The 20729-nt window shown below is 37.5% G+C and overlaps 1 protein-coding gene and 2 long non-coding RNA genes across 4 annotated transcripts in view; 1 reads left to right on the top strand and 2 right to left on the bottom strand.

The window, feature by feature from the left end:
* The window catches only part of REV1 (REV1 DNA directed polymerase), a 77334-nt gene that overhangs the window by 27582 nt on the left and 29023 nt on the right, over positions 1-20729 (top strand). Inside the window, exons 5-9 of the mRNA XM_055088932.1 lie at positions 2091-2259; positions 8878-9030; positions 11765-12468; positions 14620-14727; positions 16382-16498. Of these exons, the coding sequence (XP_054944907.1) occupies positions 2091-2259; positions 8878-9030; positions 11765-12468; positions 14620-14727; positions 16382-16498 (1251 nt within the window). The remainder of the gene's footprint in view (positions 1-2090; positions 2260-8877; positions 9031-11764; positions 12469-14619; positions 14728-16381; positions 16499-20729) is intronic.
* Positions 1549-16445, bottom strand: LOC114487378 (uncharacterized). The gene is made up of 3 exons (XR_003682428.2): positions 16362-16445; positions 15919-15984; positions 1549-1632 (listed from the first exon to the last, which is right to left on the bottom strand). It is a non-coding gene; the product is annotated as an uncharacterized lncRNA (long non-coding RNA).
* On the bottom strand, positions 16539-20311 carry LOC114487377 (uncharacterized). 2 transcript variants are annotated; one of them, XR_003682427.2, is made up of 3 exons: positions 19564-20311; positions 18884-19114; positions 16539-16718 (listed from the first exon to the last, which is right to left on the bottom strand). It is a non-coding gene; the product is annotated as an uncharacterized lncRNA (long non-coding RNA). The 2 variants fall into 2 exon arrangements; XR_003682426.2 differs by having other exon boundaries at positions 19572-20310.

Here is a 20729-nt window from a genome sequence, read left to right as displayed (position 1 = left end):
AAAACCACATGATCATCTCAATAGATGCAGAAAAAGCATTCGATAAAATTCAACATCTGTTCATGATAAAAACTCTTACCCAAATTGGTATAGAGGGAACATATTTCTTCTTCTAAAGACCAAAACTCACTGAATTAGATAGTTATTATAATAAAAGTACTTATTTAAATACTTGGACCTGTATTATTTGTGTTTAAAGAAAATCTGTTGCTTGAATAACAAAGTAGATACACAAGCCTCCTGTGGAGGCCATCCCCAGCCTCACCCCCAGGTACAGCTGTTGCTAGGAGAAGTGTGGTACAGAGTTTCCCTTAGATTAATAGGTGAAAGAAATAGAGAAGCTATTGAAAATAATTAGTTTCATGTGATACTAGTAATACCTGTCATAACATAACTTTAGTGAGTCAGACATTTTTTAATGGGAAAGCATAAACCACATTGATTCTTGTTTAAGATATTTTTCTATAGTTTTATTAAGAATAAAATAATTTAAAACAAAATTGGGGGGGAAAACAGTGCTTCTTGGTCTGCAATTCTTATTTTGTTTTGGTTAACTTTATTTTTTGGCTTTGATGCAAGTTCATATTAGGAAACTGAATAAGATTTTTTTAACTTTTCTTATATATTTTATTTATTTATTTTTTAAAAAATGTTTAAGCCAATCTTTTTACACATTTTGAAAGAAACATTGATTGATTGATTTATGGCTGTGTTGGGTCTTCGTTGCTGCATTCAGGCTTTCTATAGTTGCAGCGAGCGGGGGCTACAGTTCGTTGCGGTGTGCGGGCTTCTCATTGTGGTGGCTTCTCTTGTGTGGAGCACAGGCTCTAGGTGCACGGGTTTCAGTAGTTGCGGCACGTGGGCTCAGTAGTTGTGGCTCACGGGCTTCGTTGCTCCGCGGCATGTGGGATCTTCCCAGACCAGGGCTCGAACCCGTGTCCCGTGCATTGGCAGGCGGATTCTTGACTACTGCAGCACCAGGGAAGCCCTTATATTTTTTAAAGAAAAGTTTAAGTTATTAAGCTTCACAGGAGTAAAGTCTAATAAGCTCTACAGTAAGTGTGCTCATAGTAAGTATTTTTAAACATAAAAGTGTCAAGGTCAATATAGCTAAATGTGGTCGAAATTTTTTAAATATTTGCTCTATTATATCAGTATTTAATTCATTACTTGAGGTGCCTATCTGCTTTTCTGGGCGTTGCTTGGCAGTAGATGTTTTTGTGTTGGTTGACTGCACCTTTAGCAGCCAGGAGAGTCGGATGTGCTAAGGCAAAATAGCTCTATCACTTTGTGATTTTCCTCCCAACTTTGTTTACTGGCAACACAGCCAAGGAGAAGGTGTACCAGTAATACGTTCTTTAAATCATCCTGTTTAAGGGATTGTTCAGCTAGGGCTCTACTTTCTTAATGTAAAACTTTTAACATATTTTATTATTAATTTTACAGATCCATCTGCTGAGGAATTGAGAAAGCTAATGATGTTGCATGGAGGCCAATATCATGTGTATTATTCCAGATCCAAAACAACACACATCATTGCCACAAAATGTGGGATCTTCCCAGACCAGGGCTCGAACCCGTGTCCCGTGCATTGGCAGGCGGATTCTTGACTACTGCAGCACCAGGGAAGCCCTTATATTTTTTAAAGAAAAGTTTAAGTTATTAAGCTTCACAGGAGTAAAGTCTAATAAGCTCTACAGTAAGTGTGCTCATAGTAAGTATTTTTAAACATAAAAGTGTCAAGGTCAATATAGCTAAATGTGGTCGAAATTTTTTAAATATTTGCTCTATTATATCAGTATTTAATTCATTACTTGAGGTGCCTATCTGCTTTTCTGGGCGTTGCTTGGCAGTAGATGTTTTTGTGTTGGTTGACTGCACCTTTAGCAGCCAGGAGAGTCGGATGTGCTAAGGCAAAATAGCTCTATCACTTTGTGATTTTCCTCCCAACTTTGTTTACTGGCAACACAGCCAAGGAGAAGGTGTACCAGTAATACGTTCTTTAAATCATCCTGTTTAAGGGATTGTTCAGCTAGGGCTCTACTTTCTTAATGTAAAACTTTTAACATATTTTATTATTAATTTTACAGATCCATCTGCTGAGGAATTGAGAAAGCTAATGATGTTGCATGGAGGCCAATATCATGTGTATTATTCCAGATCCAAAACAACACACATCATTGCCACAAATCTTCCTAACGCCAAAATTAAAGAGTTAAAGGGAGAAAAAGTAATTCGACCAGAATGGATTGTGGAAAGGTAAGTTTAATTTTTAATTAAATTAATGAGTTTTAAAAATTGGAATACTTTTTCTGTTATAAACCCTTATCTAACTTGCATTGCCTCTTAACCTAAGGGTGAAGAGTAATCCATGTCTTAAAAAACACCACTGTGCTCCTTAGCCCGTGTTTGATGTTAGTGTTCTTGCAACCTCAGCTCCCAGGAATTAGGGGAGATGACTCAGGTGAGCGGCAGGAAGCAGCGATGGGGGGGGGTTGACAAGCATGCTGTTCACTCCGCAAATATTTGTGCACCTGTTACGAGTAGGCAGTGTTCTGTGTACTTGGGAAATACATCAGTGAGCAAAACAGAGTCCCTCCCCTACCTCTTGGAGCTTACATTTTATAAGGGGAAACAGATAATAAACAGTATATAAGTAAATTTATGTCATGTGTTAAAAGTCAGTACATGCTGCGGGGGAAGAAGGAAGGTCAGGGTAACGTGGACCCGCAATACTAGGAGTCAGCGGCAGTTTGCAGTACTATTGGTACCTGTTTTTCAGTTAGTACGGCTCCTTGGCTGTTGGTTTGGAATTGGTGTGTTGTAAATCAGTGCTGGCCGTTCATACTAACTTCCTAAGGTTAAATATGTCATCTAGAACCTTGGTGATGAGCCAGAACTTGAGTGATTCATATATAATATATATGAGATGAGTGATTGCTAGATTTATGAAAGTTAAAAATGAAAGTGTTAAAATCATAATTTTATGAATAGATTATAATCAGTATATGAGAGAATGGTCAGATTGTATAATGGAGTGTTAATGAAACAAACTTAGAAATTATTTTTTTTTAGGGCAACTGCCGAGCCTTTTTCTTATCCTATATTTCATTAATTCTGACACCTTCCATTAATTTATTCAGTAGATTTCGAATTGTTAGGTTTTGGGACTTCCCTGGCGGTCCAGTCGTTAAGATTCCACACTCCCAGTGCAGGAAGTGTGGTTCCGATCCCTGGTTGGGGAATTAAGAACCCACGTGCCGCATGGCGCAACCAAAAATTTTTTTAAAAAATAATTAAATAGAATTGTTCTGTATAGCAGATATAGCAGCATAGATTCGTGAGAGGCACAATGTATTATAGTGGAAAGGCTGTGCTTGGGCTCTGGCGACATACCTGGGTTCACATCCCAACTCAGCAATTCAGGGTCCCTGTGATCTTGTGTAATGGGAATAGTTACACAGCCATCTGAACCTTGTTTTCTCATTTGTAAAAGAAGGCTGCTGTCTACCCGTTATGGTTATGTGACAACTAGAAATAATTTGTGCAAACTACCTAGTACAGTGCCTTGTGCATTGTAGAGGCATAATATGTAAGAAGCTACTGTTGTTATTTTATTTTTATTCTATAAACATCACTGAGTATCAGAAAAGAAATTCCAAAAGGGCAAAAGTGCATTTGTCTTCCGGAAAGCCAAATATTCTTATAGATTAGGATTTTTTAAGCCTCGGCAGATTAAGTTGAAGGTCCATCCCTAGAACATCTTTGTGCTGTGTTCCCAGGACCCAGCCACTGTCCATTCATTATATAGGATTAATGAACCTGGCTTTTAGCTGTGTGTCTTCTTAAAAATAAATTGTGCAGTTTTCGGTATAAGAAGTTAGTATCATTCCAGAGTTTAACTGTGTGTTGTCACTTAAAGACAATCCTTTCATTGTGCTGGGGCAAGAATTTTGATCTGGGGATATTACTTTGGCTTTGGAGGGGGTGGGGGAGATCCACGGGTAAGGAAAGTGGTGGTGAAAAGAGCTCTTGCTGGGTGGGACTTGACTTGCTTAGAAAATGGTGGTCTTCCTTACAGCTGTTTCTTTATCCCTGCTCTTCTTTTTTGTGCTGAATGCTGCTAGAGAGATAATACAATAAAACACCTGAGACAGTTACAAGTTATAAACTACACTTAATGGATTTTATTTTAGTTTGAAGTCAGGCTTAATTATCTGTTTTTAAATAACTGAAGTGACTTGGGGATCATGGTTATGTGGCTTATTTGCTTTATGTTATATATGAGAAGGCAGGGCTAATACAGTTAACTGATTTGCCCAAGAATGACAGAATTCAGAACCCAGATTTTCTGGCTCGTATTTGGGTCTGCTTTTTGCCGTTTAATTAAGTTGTTACAGGTGAGTTAGCCCATGTGGAAATGGTTCAGTCTGGGCTGTACCCTAATATATGACATAAATGCCCTGTGTCTGCGAAGTCATAGCACGGGCTCCCCACGTTAAATCGCTGTTTTCTGTCACACTCTAATCCCAGTCTTGTTCACCTTTTCTCCTCCTCAGCAGGGTTTTAATGAGATTCTATTATACTTAAAAAGTTGAACATTATATTAGCCGTTTAATGGATGATACATGATATTCTCTTCTATAATTAGTTTTCCTGTTTTTAGTTTGAGCAGTTTGAAAAGTGACTACAACTTATAAGCGTGCAGGATGATTACTTTGCTTTGATTAGAATTCCCTGGTGTCTGTGTAGGTGCCATTAAACCCCACTTAATATAGGCATGATTATGGGGTCATGACTTCCGAGAGACAGGGGAGTCCTTTAATGAGAAGGCTGTGTGCGTTAGTTTAAGGTCTGAGATTATGTTACTGAAGGCTTTGCTTTGTAAATCTTATGTTTGGATATAGTACAGTATAGTATAAGTTAGTGATTTTCAAATTTTTCTCTTAATCCTTTTCTTCAGACAATTTTACATTGAAATTTGAAGTGTGAAGTAGTTATAGAAGCTGCTGTGGTTCACCTCACTGCCTCATCGGGCCCGAGCACAGTTGAAAGCATGGTCCTAAGTTATTCCGAGTCCATTTTGTTCTCGTTGTTCATTTTGTGTTGAGTCTTCTGTGACGCGGGAACCTGCCTCCTCTGGTTGGATTCTCACGGGCTCTGCTGTGAGATGAGAGGGTCCAGTTGTTGCCAACTCGGGTCTTCTCGTGGGGGGTGACTGGCTCCCAGTCAGTGTGCCCTTTCTTTCTAAGCTCCCACCTGTAATGTTAGCACGTTTGTCACATAACTTGTGATGCTCTGAAGATCTCATACTTCCTATGGACTGAAACTTTGTTTCTAATTACACTCAGTGTTAATATTAGAGTGCTTATTCAACTCAAATAAAAATTGGTTGCAATTTTATCTCATGATTTTTTTCATTCCCCTTATGTTTTTTTTGTGTCTTGCCTCAGTTTATTCTTTGTAGAAAATGTGTGTGATTCTAGTTTCTGGTATAGATTTGACTTAAAGAAAATTAATCTTGAGTCGTTTACTTTTTTCTCTCACAGCACTACAGAATTCTTCTCAAATTATTTTTACTTGGCCAACTAACCAGTACACATTTCAGTCTCCCCACCACCCCATGACTTGTTCTAGGTAATATTTATTAGAAAATAGAGTTTTGGTCTTCACGAGCTAAAGAATGAATATGAATAGCTTAACTCTCTCAGTATCTGTAGTAAAAAATAAAAAGCAATCTGGACCCTGAAGGATAAAGGGCAAAAAGTTATATACATATGTTCATAGCTGTTATTTCCTTTTCTGAGCTTGTGGGACCTTGGTGAGTGGTTGGAAAGTTTGGGTAATGGGAGAGCTGGTGGCAAAGGGAATTTTAATTTTGAATGCGTAAAGAATAATGTTTGCTTAACGGTAGAATAATAGGCAGAAACAGCTCAGTGTGTCCTTAGCACATAATTAGATCCTTTCTTGCCTTTTTGAATGAGAAAGAAGGATAGATGCGTGAATGGATGGGCGGATGGGTATACAGTGTCAGATACGGTTTTTCTAATAGAGAACGACTGGGTTGTTGACTGGAACCATACAGACATCTGATGTGCAGAACTGCTTCATCTAAGGAAGATGCTGTTGCTACAGTTATAATACAAAGTTTGGAATAGAAATGTAGTGACTTTTCTTCTATCTTAATTTTTGCAAAATCTCCCAGACTCTGGTTATAACTGGCAGTGTAAATTCATTTTCAGCATAGGAAATAGGAGATGATTTAAAGAACAAAGTTCTCCTGTAGATAACTTTACTGGGGCTATAGGACAAACCAAGAGTTAAAACTCCTCAAAGTAAGTGAATATCTCACATGCAATGAGTATGTGCCTGATACATTGTATAGAATGTAAGCTCTTTCATATATATCAGAATCTGTTTTCAGTGTACATGGGAAGAAAGCTCAGTATATAAGGAAACCATGTAGTAATATCTTTTGGTAAAGTGAAGCTCCATTTGGTTTTGAAATATGGGTTTTGATGTTTGGCTTTGTTTTTTTTTTTTGCTTGTTGTTGTTTTGTAAGAAGAATGGTAGAAAATATAGAATACAGCTCCTTTGTGCTTAGGATAAGCAGTGAAATTAGAAAATGTTAGAAATGAATCCCTGAGAGACTTTGTAAAAGAAGATCTTTTAAAAATATACCTTCAGATAATGTTTCTCTCCATATATCTGTAGATGGATAAATGGATAAGCAGGGATAATTAAGAATGTACACAGATGTATAGTGGTTTGGGCTTGAAATTAAAAGAATTTCTTGTCTAACGTTACTATAGTGCACTGGGCTTTAGTTTCTTTTACTGGGCATCTCTGAGGATGTCTGATTAGATACCTGCAGTATTTAAATAGGCTCTTATTTTATATCAATCTCCACGGACTTAGTTATGTAAGCCTTAAGTTCTGCTGGGTGACATGGCTGTTGTTAGGAGTCGTGTACGATCAGTTTAGACCACAGAGAGCACCTGTAGCGTCTGGGTCACCCAGCAAGCTGTCAGGAGGATGGGGGAAGCCAGCATGATAATGGGGCATGTCCTGGCTTCATTGCACGTTGGTCTTACTTCAGATGTGCAGCTGGCATATTGAGCACAGTTTCAGTCTCCACTTACCCCTTAGTTACAGCTGTGCCGTGTGTCATGGAGGAGGCAGAAGGCTAGGGTTAGGGGTAAGTCCCTCTGCTTCTGAGGGTGGGAGAGCAGGCAAGATAGGTAATAACTAAGAAGACAAAGGTCCCTAGCCAGGCAGTTAAGACCAGTTGCTAAAGGAAGTGAAGTTAGTTTGATAAAAGAATAAAGTAAAATTCACTGTGCTGTACACCTGAAACTAACACAACATTGTATGTAAATCAACTGCACTCCAATAAAAATTTTTTTAAAGAATAAAGTAAATTGATAGATGGTCTAATTTTAGGATTTTAATTCTAGTATTTGAATGTAATCTGTAATCTTGATAAAACTAACTTTTAGCCTGATGGTAAATTTATTTAGGTAAATGAAAATTGAAGTGTGTTGTCACTAGTATGTTCTCAACTGTCATAAATTAGTAATTTAGCATACTTAGTAATTCCACCTAAAGTTGAAGGCAGTTTAGGTGGGATTGTATATTGATATAATTACTTAAAGGACATAGTCTATAATATGGTATAGTTTCATTTTTAGGGTTATATCATCAGTATGTTTTTCTGTATTCACAATTGTTGACTTAATATTTTAAATTGGTTTTGTTTGTTTTAAGCCAATTCAGTCATATTTTTTTTTAAGTTCTGTGGAGTATGCTTTGAGAAAATAAAAATGTCAGAACTCTTGGATCTGTCAGATAATAAGAAAAGTATTTTACTGTATTATTTTTCTTCTAAATAATTAAAGGATGGCTTTCTTCATATATATTTTAGGTTTAAAGCCACACATGTGCTTTGAAATATTGCCTGATACTTAAGGAGCCTGTTTTAAAATTTGGATGTTAGCCTAAGCATATTATTAGTTGGCTGTTTTAAAATTTGAGTTGAAAATGGTATTTTTAAAGATACAGTAACCATATGTGTAACACAGTTTATTAGAAAGCAAAACTCAGTTTAATCAAATCAGTTTTAGTTCTGAAGTATAATAGGCATTGGGGAGTGTCAGTTAATCTAGTATTATCATACTGCTGTTCCCGTTTTTACAGGTGGTGTTGGATGCATATGTAGTGAGCATTTGGAAGACGATATATAGATATATATGATAGCTTCTGCCCTCTCAGAGTTCTGTCTTCAAGTGGCCTTGTCTCTGTCACTGTTACACACATAAGATAGTATAAATTATTTGTTAATCTTAAAGTTGAGATTCTTTATTTTGTCCTTTTATTTTACAGTTTTTCACATTTAATAGACCTAACATGAATCTTGAAAATTGGGAATCCTCATCCAGTTCCCTTATTCTGGAAGAATTTAATATGTGAGATGGGATTTGAGAAAATCTTGATGATTCTGTGTGAATTTGGGGGGGGAAAGATTGTGGTTAAATATTAAAGTCATGACGATTACAGTATCGACTAGTCCAACTCTGTGCTTGAAGTTTTTGTCATCCAACTCTTTAGTCTATTTTCTTTTCCTCAACATGAGATGGTTGGCTACTAGTTTTTAAAATTTCAGACGTGTCTTTTCATGGGCAGAAGGTCTCATTCTTAAGCGTTTAATAAGGAAGATTGTATTAGGACCACTAAAACAAAGGGAGAAGGAATAAACTAGAAAAAGAGATGGCATGTTGTTGGTGAAATATTCCTGTCATTGAGAACATTCATTTTTTGTGAAGCTCCTTTTCCCCAAGTATTAAACTCTTAAATTGGTGTTACTTTTTTTATTTTAGCATCAAAGCCGGACGACTCCTGTCCTACATTCCATATCAGCTGTACAGCAAGCAGTCCTCCACGCAGAAAGGTCTCAACTTTAATCCTGTGTGCAAACCTGAGGACCCTGTACCAGGTCCCAGCAGCATCACCAAACAGCTCAACGACAGGGTGTAAGTTTGTCTAGGTTGGGGAGACTACACAGCTGGTTTTTAGCAGTGGGAATGGCCTCTGCTCTGCTGAAGATAGAAACAAATATAAAAACTGGCTATTTGTCTATATTAATCCTGTTGAAGTACAGGGGTGCGTGTCTTACCTAAAAATTATTTTTGTAACAGTTTCATAAATAAAATGCAAACAAGAAAGCTTTTCCACTCTCATTAGATTCCCATGTTAAACCAGTGGATCTTAAATTATTAGAAGTAAAATGTTCCATGGATTTTCATGGCAGTAATTATTTTTGACACAAGTAATTTGCCATAGAATATTGCTTTCTCGAAAACTGAACTAACTACTCCAGCTATAGTTTTGCTGTGTGCTACTGCATAGAAAGACAGGTAATGAAAATGTTAACACTTCTAGGTTATTTTTGAAAAATTCTAAATCAGTAACAATTCTAAATAGGTAAATATTTTATATCAATTAAAATTTAGTTGATGACCCTCAAGGTTATAGAGTTAGAGGTGAATCTACACTTTATTCCATGTGTCTGATTTTTAAAAATATTTTGACTTAAGCTTTAATTGCAGTAATCCTGGGTAAATTGGCTTCACAGTTAATTGGTGTGTTGCCTTAACTTGTGTATCAGGTAGTAGTTCATTATCATGGTTCATTAGCATTAGCCTTCCCCTTATTTATTAAATTGTTTGCTTTGGGAGTTTGATAATATTTTTTCCAAAAGACCAGGAGTCTAATTAACTTGGGATGATCCAGTGTCACTACCTTCTGTAGTTTTGTTGTCATTTGTTCTTTAACTTATAGGTTCACTTATAAGTGTATTCAGTTTTTCACGTTACCTAAAACATTTAATTTTGTTTTTTTAGTACCATCAAGGTGTACAAGTAATATCAGAAAAGCTTCTGAATATACAACTTTGTTTTTTCTTACTTCACTAATAAAAGAAAATACATATGTGTGTGTTTTTTTGAAATTCTTCTTTGTATTGATTTTAGGAAGAATTTACCTATTAGATTTAAATTATTGATCCATTTATGCTGTTGCCTAGTAAATGTATATCCACTCGTGATATGTTTCTAGTACAGCTACTTTATAAATGTCCGTCTGTCTGGGCTGGAACACCGTAGTGCAGAAAGAATGGGTATGAGCAGTATGTTTTCTTGCCAGTGTGTGCGTTTCTGTTGCATGTGTTCCTAGTAAAAAACTTTAATATTTAAGACATAGAAAACTAGATTTAAGACTTTTCTGACTTCACTTTTGTTGCTTTCTGTGTTCTTTATTTTTGCTATGTTCAGTGCATTTTATAAATTTCTTTGAAATTTCTTTATGTGACTTTTTGCTCCCTTGCTCTCTATCTCAAGGGCCAGACTTTCTCTGACATATATCAAATGAGGTTTTCTTTCCTTCCTCTCTTAGTCGTTTCCCATTGGTCATCTTTTCCTCTTTCACTGGTGGGATCATCTGTGAGGATAGGACCTACTCAGATTTGTCTGTCAGATTCCATGAGATGGTCAGCCAGAGCCAGAGCCAGCCCAGAAATGGGTGGTGCTGTTTCCCATCCAGCTCATGCGTGGTTTTCTGTGCAGTCAGGCTGTCATGACTAATATGCCCAGTTGGTATTAGGAGCAGGAACTTTAGATTAAACCTGGTAATGCCGTGGAAATCTCACCTATGCCTTGGTGCTGCATGTGGCACCTCATGTGGAGCCTGAACTGTAATTGGACTAATGCTGTGGACTTTTCTAAGTAGAATGAATTACTGCTTTGTAATTCAGATTTTTGTTTTTATTACTTAGGTGATTCTTTTGAATGCAAATGAATCTTGTCTTTATTACAGAGCATTACCAAGCAGACATCTAGAAGAGCCAGGATGTGAATTTAACATAACATTTGTCATAGTTACTGCATTTATAAACCTGTCATCAGGACACTTGGTCCAGATTGCCTTGGACCTACCACCCTGGCATCTAAATAATGCTTTTCTTAGAAATGAAATGCTAATTCCCTTGTCAATAGGGCGAACATCCCCATTTTTCTAGGTATGAATTTTATTCAATTAACCATACACATTGACCTTTTTTTACTTTTTATCTACTTGTGCAACAGTTTGACCCTGTTAATGGTCAGTGAATATAGTCTGTCAGTCGTTTCCTGGGGGAAAGTAACGAGCCTCAGGATTGTAGCAGGATTGGACTTAATGTGTTGAACAGTGCCTTACATAAAACTGAAAGTAAAAATAGGAATAAGAATTCAAATAAGGTTTCTTACCCGTTTTTACGGGAATTACTCATATTGTATTAATTTAGCAAATACTTACTACCTAGTCAATGCCAGACACTGCTACAAACTGGGTATTTAAAGCTTACAGATTACAGTTAATTTATAGTGGGAAAAATAATTGAAAACAGTTTCTTGGATTTTTCTTCAGTCTGAAAAAGATCCTATTCTATTTTCTTCTCTGTGTCTGAAATTAAAAAATCCCAAAAACCTGAAAGGCTGTTAATGTGCTAGACTTTTCCTAGTTACCTTGCTCCTTCAGTTTAGCAAAGAATTATCTTTTATTAGAGGAGCAATAATGAAAAAAAATTTGTGGCTTAATCATTCACATTTGGTGGAGGGAATATTATACACTAACACTATATTAAACACTAAGACAGTGTTTAAATGGAAAATGGTTTTAGCCTGAGAGTCAGACATTATTCATTTAAACAAATTTTTTTTCCTGCCCTAGAAATCACATAATTAAGAAGATTGAGACAGAAAATGATGTCAGAGTCAATGGAGTGAACAGTTGGAATGAAGAAGATGCAGATAATGACTTGGGTTTTGTGGAGCCGGAGCCTTTCTTCCCAGGAAGGAAACAGAACGGAATTCCACATCCCAGAGATGGCAGTGCCGTTTGTAACGGACACACTCATAGCTCTAACGGTGCCTTAAAGACACAGGACTGCTTGGTGCCCAGGGGCAGCGGTGTTGCCAGCAGGCTGTCCCCCGACCCTGCCCATGAGGAGGAAGCAGCCGAGAGGAGCGGTGGCGGCTTCAGAGACTGCGCTGTGCAACAGTCCCAGCAAAGCACCAGAAGCACAGATGCTCTGCGGAATCCGCACAGAACTAATTCCTTCTCCCCGTCACCTTTGCACAGCAACACTCGAGTCAATGGTGCTCACCACTCCACTGTTCAGGGGCCTTCAAGCACAAAGGGCACTTCTTCAGTCCCTTCACCGAGCAAGGCGGCACCCTCTGTGCCACCCAGACCCTGCCACTTCATCTCGGACTTCTACTCTCGCTCGAGACTGCACCACATTTCCACGTGGAAGTGCGAATTGACTGAGTTTGTCAGTACCCTGCAGAGACAAAGTAGTGGTATCTTTCCAGGAAGGGAAAAGTTAAAAAAAATGAAAGCAGGCAGGTCTGCATTTGTTGTAACTGACCCAGGTAGATACTTACTAAAATTGTTTTCTTAAGAAACAATCATGCTTGATCATTTTGTTCTTAATCTGTCACTGGTATTCTGGTCAATACTAAGGTCTTGTAACATGGAAGTCTTTAGGAATAGCAGGTTATGTAAGTAACAGTGAGTATAACAGATGATAGAAAGCTTTCTTACTAAAAATTTTCTACAAAATTAGAGTGTGGCTAAGTGAACATTTTTAGGTAATTTAAATAGTAATGAGGTTGGGATTCTGAGCATTCATTCTTCCTGTAGACCTTATCAGTTGTTGAAGTTTTGAACTGTAAAATATAACATATTTTATATTCAGTGCTTAAACTCCTGTAAGAATGCATTGGTTTGGTAAGAGTAACTTAATTTTTAAAAGCTTGCATCATAATGATTTATCAATAATTAAATAACTTTGACATAATAGCTATTATAATTATAGTGGTAAGCTTTTAGTGAGATTAAGTATTTTCACATATAAGTAGGTTGGTTAATTGTATTTTGTTTTTTAAATAGTTTTCTTGTCATCAAAAACAAACAAAACCAACAATAACAGGCTGTATTTCTGTGCCTGTCATTATAAATCGGTATCTGGTTTGAGGTTTTAGTTGCTTTTTATGGATGACATGGGTTCCCCCTGGGGCGGGATCTCAGAGCTTACCTGGTATTACCCTTTAATTTATAGCTGTGGAAACTGAGGTGCAGAGAGAAGCTCAGGGTTCTCTCACAATGTGATAGAACCTCTCCATGTGGGTTTTTTCTGTTATGTTTTGCTGTGTTTGATGTATTCCAAATGCTTTTTGTTATTTATGAGATATTTCAAAATAATGTTATAAGTATTAGATTTTCCTTTTATCATGCCTTGGCCTTGTTACCTAAAGGTCGTTTAATTTTGAAAGCTTCAAAGAGCTATTATGGATCAGTTCTATGAATGGGAATAAGATGAGAGATTTTTATATTGTATGAAAGCATTCAGTAGGCATTTAGTATATGCATTCTGTATGACTTGAATCTTTAAAACCATTATTTTGAGTTGTTTACATTATGTGTGTATAATACTTTTATACAGCAGACTTATCATTGTTAAGATTTATTTTATAAATTATTTCTTGAGGGAATGTAGAGGGTAGCAAGGAAGTCCCTGGCTTTGGAGTTAGGTAATAACCTGAGTCCACATCCTGGCTCTGCCACTCTTACGATGCAGAGCATGTGAGTTCACCTCTCTGAGTCTCAGTTTCCTGTCGGCACACAAGTGATAGTACAGGAAGATAATAGGAGCAAAGGTCCGGTGCCCTGCACCTAGTGAGAACAAGGTAAACTCTTTCACAATCACAATTTGGTAAATAGAGTTGTCTCAACATTTTGGGGAGTAAATGTAAGTTTTTGGAAGCCTGTTATGAAGATTAACCTCAGTACTGTTATTCTTAAATCCAGCAGAGGAAAATTCCTTTATGAGATCATCACTTTTTACAAGTGTGGTGGCTTTATGGGGCTCTGAAATTAGACTGCTTGGAATTGAATTCCAGCTCAGCCTCTTACTGGCTGTATGACTCAAGTTATTAATCTGAAAAATGGGGATAATCTTACTTCTCTCATAGTGTTGTTGTGAGAATTTAAATAAATTAATACATGTAAACCTTTTACAGCAGTGCCTGACACCTACTTACAGAGCACTCAATAACATTAGCAGTTTTTACCGCTGTCTTACCAAGGAATGTTGTTACTGCATAGAACAGTAATCATCTAAAGTAACTTAGGTCTGTGGAACTAAATATATGAAAACATCTTTATACATTTTTATAAACCATTCAGCCCACAGAAATAACTTGGAGATAGCATTTAGACAGACTTTTAATTAGAGACTTGTTAGAATATAGACTAGGAAAACATGATGTCTTCACAATTGATTTTAAATTCTGTTTGGAAACTAAATTTGTATTTCTGAATTATTTCTAGAGCCAAAGAAACTGAAATTTGATTTCTCTTGAGGTGATAGAAGTAATCTATTATAGAATCTGTATTTTTTTAAAAACTTTATTCTGCTTGTAAGCATTTAAAAATGTAATTTCTAAAATTAACTAGACCTGATTTTTTTTTTAAATATTAAAAACTAGTTTGGGGTTTGAACATTCTGTTTTTCCTTCTAGGAAATATGTCAGTATTGAGTTCACCCAGACATCAGAGCTGTATAATGCATGTTGATATGGATTGCTTCTTTGTATCAGTGGGTATACGAAATAGACCAGATCTCAAAGGTCTGTATTCTTGTTTATGTATTAAGAAAACTGATAATACTGTTATAAACATTTATTCTAAGGGGTCACAAAGTATTCTTTAAGAAATATTTATTCTAATTTTCTTTGGCAAAATCAATGCCTACTTCCAAATTTTCTGGACTCCATTATCAAGAAAGAGAGAGAAATTAGAAAAGTTTTTTCCTCCCTGTAGAGACCAGGCCTTTAGGGAAGAATATTCCTCTTCAGCTGAACATCTAAGACTGATGTAGATATTGTCCTGCTTTGGGCATTTTCTATATTTTTATCTATATTTATTATTACTTTGTCAATAAATGGAAATTTTATGGTAGCATATGTCTTTGCAACTTGGGTCACTATGCTTTCTCTTGAATGAATAACTTGATTAACTGTCCTGATGCTAGGGAACATTCCCACTTTTTGATTGTAGGATAATTTTGTATTATTGAATATTGCTAAAATATGTTGTCATCTGTGCAGTCTTTGTTTTAATGGAAATTTTAGGTATTTCTGACCTAGTCAATACTTTTGAAAATATTTATTCTCGATTTTTGAGAGTTCTATGTCCAAAAGAGGTAGCTATTAGTACTGTCTTCTGAGAGTGAATTTTTCCCTTAAGGAAAGCATAGAAACTGCCGGGGTTAATACTAGGGCTTTATTTTTATCACGGGCAGTTGCTGCTTCAGCTCTGATAGGAGTGTTTAGACTGTAAAGAGTTGATTTTAGCCCATGAGTGACTTTTTTTTTTTTGCGGTACGCGGGCCTCTCACTGTTGCGGCCTCTCCCGTTGCGGAGCACAGGCTCCGGACGCGCAGGCTCAGCGGCCGTGGCTCACGGGCCCAGCCGCTCCGCGGCACGTGGGATCTTCCCGGACCGGGGCACGAACCCGTGTCCCCTGCATCGGCAGGCGGACTCTCAACCACTGTGCTACCAGGGAAGCCCCAGGAGTGACTTTTTAATGCTTTTTTTTTTTTTTTGTCCTCACAACAAATGCATTCAGTGAAATATATGCGTGTGTGTGTGTATATATATATATATATATATATATATATATATATATACATGGATTATCCATGCTATTGCTTTACAAAGTTAGAGTTGTCTTGTAACTTAACACAAACACATATAAGGAAATGATGCATGAAAGATTTTTATAACTAAACCAAAGATTTCGGGACTATATATACTCACCTTTGATTATATAGTAGGTCAGATTGTAATTCCTCTACATATACATTTAATTAGTTTTTTTTCTTGCTGTAAAAATAAAGATTAGTTTAGATGTTACCTTACTTTTCTGATACCAGAAATATTAAAAATCTAGATACAGTTAGTTTTTCTTTCTCTCCCCACCCTGCCAGTCTGAATCTAGGATCTGAGTTGCCTGTTTTCTACTGTAAGAAACCAGACAAAAACCATAGAAAGCTATGATAGTGTTGCTTTTAAGTTGAATAAATGCATCAAAATTGTCGTAAATAGTTTACTTTTGGGGGGGTACAGAGAAACTTATCAATAGATGACTTTTGCATAGCAACTGATAATCTTCAAAGATTTTGGCTCTTTTAGGGATTAATGCCTAAGAAAAGCTAAAGAGAGCTGTCATTTTTCTTAAGTGTTAGTGTTCCTGTACTCACCTTGTATTCTTTCCTTACAGGAAGGCCGGTGGCTGTCACAAGTAACAAAGGCACTGGGAGGGCACCTCTGCGCCCTGGCGCTGACCCCCAGTTGGAGTGGCAGTGGTACCAGAATAAAACCCTGGCAGGCAAAGCAGGTACAGGTAGCGAGCCCGCTTTGAAGTCGGAGTGCTCCTGCTGAAGACTTCGGGATTTTGCTTTGGTGCTGTTGTTGCGGAGATAAAAGCCGGGCTGAAATAAGTAGCTTTTTCGTTCAGGGGCTTTAAGGGTGTCAGTGACCTCCTAAAGCAAAATCCGAATGCAGTACAAATGAGTGGTTTACAGTTATGCTTTGTTGAATTGGATAACGGTACTTTCCTGGGAAAGAGAGTGAAGAATGTTTTAAGAGGTGTGATTAATTTGCTTTGTATAAATTTAGATTGGGGATGAAAATCATGGACGTCGTTCTGTGGAAGCCTCTCCACTTGAAAGTTAATTACTTGTTGTTTGGTCACGGATCCCAGTAAGGGCGCTAAAGTTTGTGTTGCTGAAGATGTGTATGAGCCAGTGGGGTGAGAAACAGTAAGGCTTGAATTTACTGGAATAAGAAGATAAATGCCAGCAGTCATTCCCCACATCTTTGTTGAACCTATTTCATATGAGAAACTTTTTTCTTGCCTCTCTGGCTCTTAAATTTTGGCTGTTAATAAACAAAAATCATAAATTATACTAATCACAGTACTGTTAAGATTTTCATGTTTCTCCCCACCCACCCACCCCCCATTAAATTCCCTGAGAAATATTTGCTTAGAAGTGAAATTATTTGGCATTTATCGGTTTCCTCATGGATGTTTGGAAAGCCAAAATCTTTTAAAATTAGTTTTTCAAGAAAATGTTAATCAGGAAATAGAAATTAGATATGCAGTAGAATGGAAGGCATGCAGTTAAATTTCGTCCCAATTATTTCAGGTCTCTAGTTTTCAGTTATAAAACTTTGGGCTTATTTGAGAAATGCTCTTAATGAAATTAAACAAAAGGAAAGCCAGTGGCCATCTCTGATGACCTTTCTGGGGTTACATTCCTCTTGCCGGTTGTGGTCATCTGTTTACATGCTGTAGATACAAAGGGAAATAATTATAGATACGTCTTGATGCTTCATGTGTACCTGTATTCTGCAGATTTCCTATAAAGCTTTTCCCGGTCATTAAAGCTTTTTTTTTTTTTTGCGGTACGTGGGCCTCTCACTGTTGTGGCCTCTCCCGTTGCGGAGCACAGGCTCCGGACGCGCAGGCCCAGCGGCCATGGCTCACGGGCCCAGCCGCTCTGCGGCATGTGGGATCCTCCCAGACCGGGGCATGAACCCGTGTCCCTTGCATCGGCAGGCGGACTCTCAACCACTGCGCCACCAGGGAAGCCCGGTCATTAAAGCTTCTAAGAGAATTTTTAGGATTCTAGCGTTTTGTGTGAAGTGAGTCGATGTTGAGGTTAGGAAATACTGAGCTTGTTGAGATTTAGTTATATTATGGTATTTGACAATATGGGTAGTTTCTTAAGTATTAGTAGTTTGGTTTTGTGGTAGGTTGGTTTTTCTTTCTGTCTTTTCTGCGTGGTATTATTTTAAAGATGAAATCTAAAATTCTGGAAAACAAATAAGTAGCTTAAGGGAATGCACAATACTTGTCACGCATTGGGCACTCAGTAAAATATTGAATGAACATTAAAGAGGGAAGAATAACACCCTGTGTGTACCGTTCATAGCATCTCTCGTTACTCGGTGCTCAGAGCTCCTCCCATGGGTAGCATCTTGTGTTTGCACACGTGTCCTTACTTTACAGTCTACATCTCCACATTCCTTAGAGCGGCAGAGAGCTGGTCCTCTTACGTCTTTCCTCGCATCACAAATGATCTGACCATAAACAGTTTATAAACAGAATTCTGGCATTGGTTACTTGATTGTGTTCATCAGTGTAGCCGCTGGGTTTTCATAACATTGTAATGACCTTTTATAACTCACATTCCCTCTGCCTGTAAGTGTGAGTGGTAAACCAGAAGGTAAATAGTAGAAGTATTGAAATTTCACTTGCCGTTGAAAACTGTCAAAAATAGATTTTCCTGTCACTAGAAAAAGTGAATATGATACTTTGTATTTTATACTCTCTCTTTAACTTGATATCATTCACTTTTATGTACGTCCTAAGCCTTTTGACCCATTAGGATCGTACCAAAATATTTGCTACATATAACATGAATAGATTGTCCTTTATTACAAAGTTTGGTTGCAGCTAGGCTTATACTTGGAACTTGTTTTTTCCATGCTTTTGTTCCTCTTTCCTTGTTATTCTCTGATCTTTCTTTCTCTAGCTCCTATTATTAGATATGACACCAAATTTTAAGATATTGAGGATCAGTTTAGGAATTAGAAGATTTGCCTCTGTACAGTAGCTTTTTAAAAAAATTCAGTTCTAATGTTTTGGCTTGTATGTCTAGGCAAAGTATTAGAACAAATAGCGTCTTTAGCCCTTTATCGCAACTTAGTTTCTTACTTGTCATATTCAGAGACTCTTTGTCTAATCAGACCGGAGTAACCAGGGCTCTCCACCCCTGGTTTCTTTGGCAGCTGCTTCCTGAGTGGTACTTAGCAGCGAACCTTCTCATTGACGATCTTGAATTTGGAATCCGTTTATACTCAGAATTTCATGGTTGGGGCCTTTTCTCCCTTCCTGAATTCCAGAATGCAGACGTCTCCTATCCCTTCAACAGCTTCAGTGTTCATTCTAAAGAACAACAGTTTTTAAAATCGTGTTAGTCATAGATTTATTCTCAGCGATTTCTTTTTCACAGACTTGGGTCCTGGCCTCTGATTTCTCCAACCGTTCCTCCACATTCTCCATGTGCCCGTCTAGTTTGTCGAGTTTTGATGAGCAGTTCTCTACTTTGCCCTCCAGTGAGGACAGTGTGTCCCTGCATTTCCCTGAATCTCCCATGAAGCAACTCACTCCGCTCGTGGAGGGACCACGCACCCTGCCGCGCTGTGGACCAGGTCAGCCCGCCCAGAGGAGAGAACGCGAGGTGCCACCCCAGGCAGGGCATTGGGAGCAGGGACCACAGACACTGTTCTCACCACAAGCATGACTTTTCCGTGATTTTCAAAACAAGTTCTTAGGTTGTTTAGCCCTTCGAATATAAGTCACCTAACTCCCCAGCTCTTAAAGCCATAACTCACGGGTGCACCTTTGAAAGGCAGCTGGTTGTGGCTGTTCAGGCTTCAGCTCTTCTTTTTTGGTTTAGTAGCAGCCCCTGTTGAACTGTGATACTGATAGCCCCAAAATTCTTACAGATTTTCAGCTTAGAATAATGGACTGTTAAAGCTGGTATTTAGCCTTCCAAAACCCTTCGGAACACTGGGCTGTCTGCTCTGTGTTCTGTCTTTAATTTGCCCTAGGACAGCATCTGTTAGTCACAATGTATCAGAAATCATGACTCAGATTGTACACTCTGCTGATTTTATTTTGGATGCAAGTGGAATTTGACCCCAGTAATATGCCAATCCTCGGAGTTTGATATGCACTTAATACTTTGTATGTATGGGTGCCAGAATCCAGAATTGCTTGTGTGGGTTTCATAGTTGGGTGAAAGATGATGATTACTTAGGTCAAACCAGGAAGAGGTGTTACAGCTCGTAAAGCCAGACACTCTGCCGTGTTTACCTGCTGGCGCTTTACTTGGCTGATGTTTTGTGGAACATTATGTCTCTGAAATAAATAGATAAATACTGGGTTTGTTAGTTACATGTTGTTACACTGTACTCTAAATAGATTTGTCTAGAATTAGCTGAAGTGCTATCTTAGTTTTATTTTACTGATTGTTTGTTCAGAATAGTAGAACTGTGACTGAGAATAGATGTTTTTAAAGCATATTCTTCTTGGAACTCAGTAGTATCCCAAGAGACATAACTGAAGTTGTGTTTTAATCATTTTCTCACTTGCCAGTGATGTTACATGACATGCGGTCAGTAGGCTTTCTAGACTGAGTGCCTTAATATTCTTGCGTGAATCTGTAAATTTGGTTTGCATATTAATACTTATTTGTGAGCTCTACTCTTTAGGCTAGAGTTGTAGTCTATAAAGCAATTGATAGTCTCATCTCACTTGAATGTTTTTAATTGCACATGCATTGTTAAGCCAAAAGTAGAATTTCCTGAAAGGGGGGATAATATTGTGAAGCTCTTTTTACCTGATGTGTGTTCAAAAGAAAAAGCTTAGATTTAGGATGGAACTTCTTATGGTATATGACCTTTTAAATTATTTTTTGATCAAATGACTTGTAGGAATTTGATGTTTGTTTAAAATGTTGTTAATTAGCTTTAAGTTTTGCAGATAGTTTTTAAGA

The sequence above is a fragment of the Physeter macrocephalus genome, chromosome 12 (assembly GCF_002837175.3).
Source record: "Physeter macrocephalus isolate SW-GA chromosome 12, ASM283717v5, whole genome shotgun sequence".
NCBI lineage: Eukaryota > Metazoa > Chordata > Mammalia > Artiodactyla > Physeteridae > Physeter > Physeter macrocephalus.
The sequence above is the reverse complement of the archived record's forward strand: the minus strand, read 5'-3'. Positions and strand labels throughout refer to the sequence as shown.